Source organism: Drosophila obscura, unplaced genomic scaffold (assembly GCF_018151105.1).
Source record: "Drosophila obscura isolate BZ-5 IFL unplaced genomic scaffold, ASM1815110v1 contig_114, whole genome shotgun sequence".
NCBI classification, from domain to species: Eukaryota; Metazoa; Arthropoda; class Insecta; order Diptera; family Drosophilidae; genus Drosophila; species Drosophila obscura.
In genome coordinates this window covers 1-10,519 of record NW_024542696.1, presented here as the reverse complement: position 1 = coordinate 10,519, position 10,519 = coordinate 1, and the positions used below count along the sequence as shown (strand labels likewise).

General features: G+C 40.8%; 1 protein-coding gene across 1 annotated transcript; it reads left to right on the top strand.

Moving 5' to 3' along the window:
- The first annotated feature begins 3,666 nt into the window (after positions 1-3,666).
- Positions 3,667-4,907, top strand: LOC121403801 (casein kinase II subunit beta'-like). Its single transcript, XM_041595480.1, has 2 exons — positions 3,667-4,311; positions 4,383-4,907. The coding sequence occupies exons 1-2, from the start codon at positions 3,761-3,763 to the stop codon at positions 4,459-4,461; spliced, it is 630 nt and encodes a 209-aa protein (XP_041451414.1). The 5' UTR covers positions 3,667-3,760; the 3' UTR covers positions 4,462-4,907.
- Positions 4,908-10,519: the final 5,612 nt, after the last annotated feature.

The following is a 10,519-nucleotide window of genomic DNA, read 5'->3' as shown; positions in this document are numbered from 1 at the left end:
CATTTTTAAGCATATAATTATTTAGAATTAAAAAAAAAAAAACATTTTACATTTTTTTGCTACATCTGTTATCTACATCTACATATACTATGTATATTATACATCTAACATGTATATTCTACATGTACCATTTAGCACTCCCTAGTTAGGGTTGCTCGCGCACTGAACGCGGCAGAGTGTGCGAGCGAGAAGGAAAATGAGTAGCGTTGTTGTTTGCGGGAGGGGGCAGGGGAAGCAACAGAAAATTAATTTCTTCATTCTGGCTATAATTATGATCCGATCTAGTTCAGATTTGGTAATCTGGTAGATATGGTTATTTTCTACGATACTGCGTTTTTAGTTATATCGTATCTTTAAAATTGTGCCTGCCACAGATTTTCGTTCTTTGTGGGGGCGGAAGGGGGCGGGGCGAAATTCTGAAATACACTTGTAACAGTGTGATATCACATAAGTCTGGAAACCAAATTTGGTTTCGCTAGCTTTTATAGTCTCTGAGATCCAGGCGCTCATCGAGACGGACAGACGGACAGACAGACGGACGGACGGACGGACGGACAGACAGACATGGCTATATCGACTCGGCTATTGATGCTGATCAAGAATATATATACTTTATGGGGTCGGAAAATTTTAATTCTCTGCGTTACACACATCCACTTTTACCACAAATCTAATATACCCCTTAACTCTTTTTTGAGTACGGGTATAAAAACAGCATCCTTGACGTTTGAGGAGCTGAACACAGTCATAATCGATATTGAAGCAATTCTCAACTCCCGACCCATAACTCCAATGTCAAATGAAGTGCGCTCACTCCAGGGAATTTCCTGATCGGTGAACCTTTGACCGCAGCACCTGACGTCAACACTGATCGTCAAGAAAAAACTCTGGTTAAGCGCTGGGAATTGGTGTCACGCTTAAAACATGCATTTTGGAAACAATGGTCTACGGAATACCTCCACGAACTACAAACTCGGCATAAATGGAAAACCACCGCTCCAAACGTGACCGAAGGATTATTAGTTTTGGTGAAGTGGCCAATGGGTCGCATCATCAAAACTTATCCTGGGCAAGACAACCATGTACCAGTGGTTGATGTCAAAACATCGACCGGTATATACAAACGCCCCATCAGTCGTCTCGCCCCATTATTCTGAGAGGAGGTAGTAAAAAAACGCTGCAATGCTATTCAAGACATTGCGGAAACAGAGGAGCCACCAACACTGCGAAAAAGGTTATCATTACCTACACTAACATCCACATTGTTAGTGTTACTTCTCATGCTGCCATTAGCATGCTATATGAAACTTGGAACCTCAAAAATGACCACTTCCGAATGGACCATGATTATATACTACGACTTGGATCCATATTGGAAGGATATGCAAGTCATGTCAGCCGGAATGTCCGCACACATGTGCCCTGAACTAAAAAATGTTCCAGCATGCAACTCCATATTTCAACACTTTCAACATTTGTTGTACAAAGAACTACAAACAGGAAATATGCTAATGAAGGCCTCTCGCAAACGCAGATCCCCGCTGGATATAGTAGGAAACGTGGCACACCAGCTGTTTGGTGTACTTGACTCTACTATGCTGAGAAAATGGCCAAAGTAATCGAAAAGGTACAAACCAACGAAGACTTTCTGCTACATCTACTACGAAATCAAACGTCAATTGTCGACTCCACAATAAACGTGATCAGGAAGGATAAGTCAGCCATGGACAACCGCCTAAAGGTATTGGAACAACAAGTGGCAACCATCAGCCGAGAAAGAGGAACATATCACGGCGATCATCTAATTCAGTCATACCTAGGGCTCACAGCACAACTAACTCTGCTGACAACGAGTCTTCAACGTATGCAGTCTGACATATCTGATGTGTTAATCGGCATTCACCATCGGACAATAAGCCCAACGCTAGTATCTCCTGAGCAATTAAGAGAGCAACTAGACCAAATCCGGGATCACTTGCCCGCTGATCAAATGCTGCCTGTCACAACACATGTGATACAATTATACAGGCTCATGCGAGCCGAAGGAACCCTGACTGCCACACACGTCATTTTCAAGGTGACACTACCGTTAGTTTCAACAGTTCAGCTCGAAGTTTTCAGTATCATGCCGATTCCCGTCTGGGACTCAACAAGTTGAAGCTTGTTCAATCTCAAAATGACCATAATCACTGTGAACACTCACCGAGATCAATTCATGGGATTCACTCCAGAAGAATTTCGACGCTGCTTTAAACTACTCAACGCAGAATACATCTGCTTTGATCATCAAACAGTCTTCAATGTCGACAATCGCTGTGAGTTTCAGTTGTTTAACAATAAAACAGCACCTTTATGTGAAGTGACCCACACGAAGGCGGACATGGTGTGGTCCAAAACTCAGCAAGCAAATAAATGGATTTTTGCAACACACTCTACAATGAGACTTCAGGCAGTTTGCAACGGGTCTCCGTCAACCATACAACTGGAAGGAACTGGCTTGCTCTCACTGTCACCTGGATGCACTGCTCGCAATACAGAAATAAGCTTCAGTACCTTCAGCACAACAATCAGTGAAGTCAAATCAACCTACACTCGATTTGGGGACATACGCTTACCAACCAGACATCAGACTATCTTCAAGAATTGGAAGATTTACGCCTGCAATTAGTGGCAATTAATCAACAAAGGCTGCCACACCATCTCAACACAGTGCAGCATCATCAAATCGCTACTTATGCTGCCCTAGCAATATCAATGCTATTGATTATTGCGTTCATTCTCCGGAAGAAGTATCAATCATGGAACCCAAGGCCGTCAACAAGCAACCAAGCAGACCCACGCGGATCATATCCCCCGATCCCCATTTCACGCCGCTTATCAGTCGACTTGGGCGATGGTTGAACACCAGTTCAACGGCCGGGAGAATGTTCAGTCGCATAATTATGCAATAATTAATATTAAATAATATACACTTATCGAATAAGTCAGGTCGACCCATGTAACGGGAGACATAATAACAAACGACAAAGCATTGTAGCTGAGTGAACAATAACCGCTTCTGCAGCAATTTCTGCCAACGATGCGATCGCTCTTCAGAGGGCAAAAACACTGGTGCAATTGCTGTTTTAAAAAAAAAAACCTGTCTAAAATAGGTATATGTATATGTGCAATTTCAAATAAATCAAACAATTAACATCTTTTATTTTTATATATTGTATTTATTTCCCACCCCCACCCACTCTGCCCATTCCTCATTTATGTTGCGGCAGGTCAGCTCAGGTCGCTAATCGGTTTCGGAGCTAAAAATTATTCTAAGCATACAATCATATATTTGGAGTGTTACACGTACACACATACATGCTTGTTGTCCGTCGGCTCGTGGCACTCTGATCCAGATTGGGCAATCTTGTAGACATGAACATTCTCTATGATTCTGCGTTTTGGGGTTTCTCGTATCTTTAAAATTGTGGATACTGCAGATTTTCGACCCTGTTTGTGAGGCTGAGCGAAGTTTTGAAATAATCTTGTAATAGCGTCACATCACAAAAGTCTGGATACAAAATTTGTTTGCTCTAGCTCTTACAGTCGCTGAGATTTAGGCACTCATCAGAACGGATGGACCGACGGACATGGCTTTATCGAAAAAAAAAAGAAATCTAATCACAAGTAATCAAGTAGTCCTGCTGGAAACTCGAAACTCGAAAAAGCAAGTTACAGTTTTGAGGATTTTATTTCCCAATTTTAAAATATTCGTCCAACAATGACTGACTCGGATGAGACCAGTTGGATAAATTGGTTCTGCAATCAGCGCGGAAATGAGTTCTTTGTGATGGTGGACGAGGAGTTCATTCACGACAAGTTCAATCTGATCTTTCTGGACATGGAGGAGAAGAACTATCACAGCGCACTTCAGGTGATCCTCGACCTGAACACCGGGTCCGCCTCCGCTGGTGTACCCGATTCCGAAGTGGAGGTTTCCGCCGAGAAGCTCTACGGGCTGATTCACGCCCGTTTCATCGTCACCAATCGCGGCATCGAACTCATGTACAAGAAGTACGTGAAGGGCGTCTTTGGGAAATGTCCACGCGTCTTCTGCCAGCGCCAGCACGTGCTGCCCATCGGCATGAGCGACACCATCGGCAGCGAAATGGTGCGTCTCTACTGCCCCAAGTGCAACGAGGTGTACATCCCCAAGTCCGCTCGCCACGCCAACCTGGACGGCGCCTTCTTTGGCTCTAACTTTCCTCAGATGCTCTTCATGGTCAAGCCAGAGACGCGTCCCAAGCGCTCTAAGGTTAAGTTTGTGCCTAGGTGGGTCCCACAATTATCCGTTAATCCATTCTTTATTCATGTACCCTCCTCGACCTCGACTCCATTCCCAGACTGTATGGCTTCAAGATCCATCCCCTTGCCTTTCGCTCTGAGACACATAAGGACTCGCAGGAAGAAGCTGATGCATAGAAAGCATGCAGCACCCTCCCCCCCCCCCCCCCAAACACACACACACACACACACACACACACACACACACACACACACACACACACATACACTATCGAAATTCACCGTGTATAATTTGTTTAGTGCTCTTTTCTTCTTGTTATTCTAATCAGCTCTAAACTCTCTCTCCTTAAACACACCCATACACACACATACGTATATGTAACCGATGCTGGCGCTCATCACCATTGCCTTCGAATGAATTCGAATGATTCACTTAATATTAAAATCAAAAAATCGAATATTGTTATATTTTTGATACTCTTACAAACAAACTGTCTGGTCCGTCCATCGTTTATTGGATGATCTTATAGCTAGAATAGGATGCGTGCTGGTGGATGGATGTGGGAATGAGTGCCCTCTATTTATTTTGTTCACATATAAATTCAATGGAAAAAATATTATTTTGCAGTGTGTAAATTATACAATATAAAACAAATTTTCCAGCAAATTTGTTCAGCATCTTTTCCGGATAGCAAAAGAAAGGAATTCAAAGTATCTTTTATGCGCGACTTCACCACAGTGTGACTTTTATTCTTAACTTGAGAATTGGATTCACCAATACCAAGCAAGGTAATGCACGACTCCTCTCTACGGATCTGTAAGCGGTGGACGAGGTCTTCCGTGATGAAGTTTGTTTGGGATCCAGAGTCCAGGAGAGCTCTGGCCAAAATGTGTTCACCGTTTTTTGTTCTGACGCTTATGATCGATGTAGCCAAAATCACCCTGTCCAACGAAGTCGCATGCAGAGCATGAGAGGTGGAAGGGTGATCCTGATTTAAAGGAGGACACGAACTCTCTGGGGGTGGCGGCAACGCGAGACTATTATCAGTCACTGTGTATCGATGCAACAATGTGTGATGTGAGCGGCCACAAACTCGACATTTGGCGACCTTGCATCTTTTCAGACAATTAATACATAAAGACGCAGACCTTTGAACCTTTGCATAACCGTGAAAATGGCGTGCAGTTGGCCACTACATGGTCTCCCGAATTGCAATAGCTGCATGTTCGCTGAGCTCTACTGTTGGGGGGAGTGGAAGAACAAGCAAATTAACTGCGATTGTGCGACTTGCTTGGCATGACTTTGTCGTGCCTTGGCTTTGTCGACTCTTCCGCAGACAATGCTGGTATCGACGATTTAAAACTTTTTCAAAGTCGGACCTAAGCGGCAACTTTTCGAAGTCAAGCTGTTCTTCCCACTTCTGTCTAGTCACTGGGTCGACTCTGTTCAAAACGAGATGAATGAGCATTGCATTCGAAATCTTCGTATCGTCTCCTATCGATGGTAATGAACCATAGATCGATGACACTGTATCGATCAGGCTCCTTAGGGACGATGCGGACTGTTATGAGATTTTTTGCAGATTAAACAGTGCGGAGACTTGGTTCGAAAATATTAGACACTCGTTGTCGTATACTCGCTTCAGGCTGGCCATGGCCTTTGCATAATTGGCCTCGGTGACTTGGAACGCTTTTTTTGTTCCTAATGCTTCATTAGAGAGGCATGAAATTAAATGATTAAATTTTTCAATCACCGTTTCAATCATCATTATGAACAAGAGTCTCAAAAAGGCTAATACAATTTTTAAACTCCGAATATTTACCACTACATTTTTGTAGGGACAATTTCGGAAGTCGACCACGAGTTGGGGCCGTAGAAGCTGATACCGAGGGCTGCGTATCGCTTGTTAGCTTCAAGGCATCGATAAGCGACATTAACTTTGCCTTGGTTACAATGGTCATTTCTTCCAGCTCGGCTCCAAATTCATCTTTGCTATCAATTTCTTCTATTTGCTCCTGCAATAGGTTGGCCTTGTTAATAGCAGTATTCAGAACATCGAGTCTGCATTGTAGCTCTGTCAATTGCAATGGAATCGACCCACCCTCTAATCGATCCTCTAAGCGGCGAATACTTGTGATTGGGTTTTTTGTTCATCGAGAACAGACTTATTTTCTTGTGCCATTTTTCTATTTATAATCTACGCGACGACAACCAATATTTTTTAGTAGATAAATAAATAATAAATGTTCAACAAGAACGAAAATAATTGAATGTCGAGGCACGAGGTGTTTAGTTGCTTGCAAGTGACAGCCAAAAACGATACCCTACCACTGTAGGGTAGCGCGTCACTTTCCAAGTGACAGCCAAAAACGATATTCCCTACCACTTTAGGGTAGCGCGTCACTTGCAAAGTGAGTGCCGAAATCAATATACCCTTAAAAAACAGGGTAGCGCGTCACTTGGCGCTCCGTTTTGATCAAGCGCGGCAACGAAAATTCTTCCACCAAATACACAGCAAGCAACAGCGAAAGCGAAAGCGAGAGACGAAAAGAATGCACCGGTGCACTATGGGAAATTTGACCACTTTTTCTGGCCAAAATTAATAACTCAAGAACGGAGCAAGATATTTCGCGTCTGTTTCTTGCATCGGGTTAAATTAACCAACATCTATAAGAAATATAAAAATAGAGGGGGTGGGTCCGCCCCTTTTTTTTAACTCATTTAAATTTCCTCATTTTCTTAGAGTATTTCTTTAACAAGTAACAACCATTTTTGTGAGAGTATTAGGTTATATTTATTGGACAATTGGGGCGTGGCACGCCTTTTATTCCATATTACCCTTTTTCGATGCAGGTCCACACAAATTGGATCTCGTCGCGTCTACCTAATCATATTTCAATAAAACCAAAGTAGAAATACCTGAGATATGGGATTTCATTCTTTAACCCATACAACAGGCAGTAATTTTTAGTCTTTTCAGTCAATTCAAAGGATATACAAACTTTTTTATTTGGTGTTATGTTGCTACAAGTTTTTAATCATAAGTGATACATTTGGTTTGCTAATGCTTGTTAACATTTTTTTAAATAATTTAAGTTTTCTGGCTGTCTTCCTTTTGTATTCGAACCAGATTCTCTTATGAGATTCCACACATAATCGCCCATCATGTTCTCTTTCCAAACACCTTGATAACGTTGTTCCATAGATTTAAATTGTTGATGAAATCTCTCTCCGTGTTCATCACTAACGTTGCCTAGGTTTGTCGGAAAAAAGTCCACGTGGGAGTGCAGGAAATGGACTTTTAGTGACATATTTGCCCCGGTTTTTTTATAATTCTTAATTAGCTCTTGGACGAAATTAACATAATCATCAGACTTTCTGTTTCCAAGAAAGTTTGTTACTACCATTCGGAATGAGTTCCAAGCTGCTTTTTCATTCTTAGATAACATATTTGGAAATCCATTATCTTTTAGTAGTTTTTTTATTTGGGGACCATCAAATACTCCTTCTTTCACTTTTGCCAGCGATAGACGTGGAAAAACAGCTTTTAGGTAACGCATTGATTCGCCTTCCTTATCCAGTGCTTTAACAAAATTTTTCATTAGTCCCATCTTAATGTGTAATGGTGGTAAAATAACGTCTTTAAACTTCACGAGAGCTGAATTCTGTATGTTGTAATTTTCCAAAGTATGTTCCTCCCGTTTTGGCCAGAGTTTTCTTGAGTAATGCTCTTCTCTAGATCTACTATCCCATAGAAACAGGAAGCAGCAGTATTTTTTGTAACCACCTTGCAATCCAGTTAACATGGCTACGACTTTAAAATCACATGCGACCTTCCACTGGTGTTCTTTATATTTAATATTTTCAAACAATTTAGCCATTGTTTGATATGTTTCCTTCATATTAACAGCATGTGCGAAGGGAACAGACGGCTTTTGGTTTCCATTATGTAGCAAAACAGCCTTTAAACTTTCCTTGCTGCTGTCAACAAATAACCTCAAATTTTTTGGGTCGTAAGCTTCACCCAGTTCCTTGAATAAACCAAAAATGTCGTGGCAAATGCACATATCATCTTTCGTCGTATAAAATTGTGCGTGAGCCAAATGACGCGTCCGGAAATGGGTTATGTTGACGTTTTCCTTTAATAAGCCGTAATCCTTTAAAAAAGATCCAAGAAACTCGGCTTTATATTTAGGAAGATCCAGGTTCCTCACCAAATCTTTCAATTGCTCCTGTGAAATAGGATTGCAAAATTTCCATTCTCCTGAATAGTTATTGCTTGAATCCGTTGTTCTATTCGCCGAGGAAGATACCTCTCCTTTTTTGCATTTTAGGGGCGGTATTTAATCTGAAGGACGAGCAGGAAGGGCAAAGCCGAAACCAGATTGTTTCGGGTAAACTATTTTCATGTGTTTCCCAATTCCAGTTTTCTTTACTGAACAAAAGAAACATTCGGCGCCGTGAATATCTGTTTTTTTCCACATCATTGGACTACCAAATTTAAATTTTTTTCTAATTGTATTTTGGGTAAAGTTAATAGTTTGTGGATTAGAGTTATTACTTTTCGTCGTAATCATATGCTGTTAAATTCAATCTACACATTTGACATGTACAGCTTGGTGCCCACTCTTCAACAAAACTTTCGGGTTTGATTTTAAAGTTTTCTTCATACTGTTTTTGGAGAGTTTCGGTAAAAGCGATTTTTATTTCGTTGATCATCATGTACTTACCACATATGTATGTAGCAAAATGAGTCTGCTTGGAAAGCACATGAAAATGATCGGCCAGAGGTATCCATGACAATTGATTTTAATTAATTGTAAGATGTTTTGGTAAACACACGATAGTATTCTGAGGGAAGTCAGAACTACACTAAGGCACAGACACTATAGGCACAGAGTTATATATCCATGACTATGATTAGGTAGACACCGAGATCCAATTTGTATGGACCTGCACTTGTGAGAATATAAAGGAAACATTTGACCTGAATAGGTATCCTACCTCAGATAACGAAAAAAGTAACTGTCAACAACATTTCATACCAAAGGAACGCGATCAGGTACCAAATGTACAACCCTTTATCGTTTGCTTTGTTCCCAATTGGCAGTTGGGCCCGCAACCTTCCAAAAGGTATTTTTTGTTAAATTTTTTTATTTTTTAGGTTTGGCTAACGAATTTTAGTTCCAAAGTATCTCCATATATTTTAATGAGCGATACCTTAAACGACGCCAAATTAATGCACCTAACACAAAAAAAAAAAGGACACGGGATATAATTTTTTTTTCTTTTCCTGAGTTTTTAAAGTCAAAATTCGTAAAAATACCGCACAAAATCATCATCATTTTTGCATTTCAATGCTTTTTATTTCCAGACGGTAAGCTGAAATCACAAAGTGTTTGGGCTTAGCTTCTAGCTGTTTTAAATATCTTTTCAAAATAGCAAAGTTCTTTACAAACAGACGTAAGATACTAGAGTTATGTGAAAACAAGCGCTACCTCTGAAAAAAGCTTAAAAAAAATACCAGTTTTCAAAAATTCGTAAAAAAATGTTCTGCCATAGAAAAAAAAAATATCATCAAACCATTTCTAAGTCCCAAATCTTTAAGAAAAAGTAGTGTAACAAAGCTGAAGTAGCGCTGCAGGGTCTTCTAGCCCACACAGCAACTGATTTTAAGCTACAGCTTTGATGAAAGCTATGGGCAATCCAATTACAATTAGAAATACTCGGGAGGGCTATACTTTGGCTCCAATATATTTGCCACAACAGTCACAGCCCTTAGATGCATCGAAAATGATAATATGGAATAAAAGGCGTGCCACGCCCACAATTGTCCAATAAATATAACCTAATACTGTCACAAAAATGGTTGTTACTTGTTGAAGAAATACTCTAAAAAAATGAGGAAATTTATATAAAAAAAGGGGCGGAGCCACGCCCTCTATTTTTATATTTCTTATAGATGTTGGTTAATTTAACCCGATGCAAAAAACAGACGTGAAATATCTTGCTCCGTTCTTGAGTTATTAATTTTGGCCAGAAAAAGTGGTCAAATTTCCCATAGTGCACCGGTGCATTCTTTTCGTCTCTCGCTTTCGCTTATCCGCCGTTGCTTGCTGTGTATTTGGTGGAAGAATTTTCGTTGCCGCGCTTGACCAAAACGGAGCGCCAAGTGACGTGCTACCCTGTTTTTTGAGGGTATATTGATTTCGGCACTCACTTTGCAAGACCATG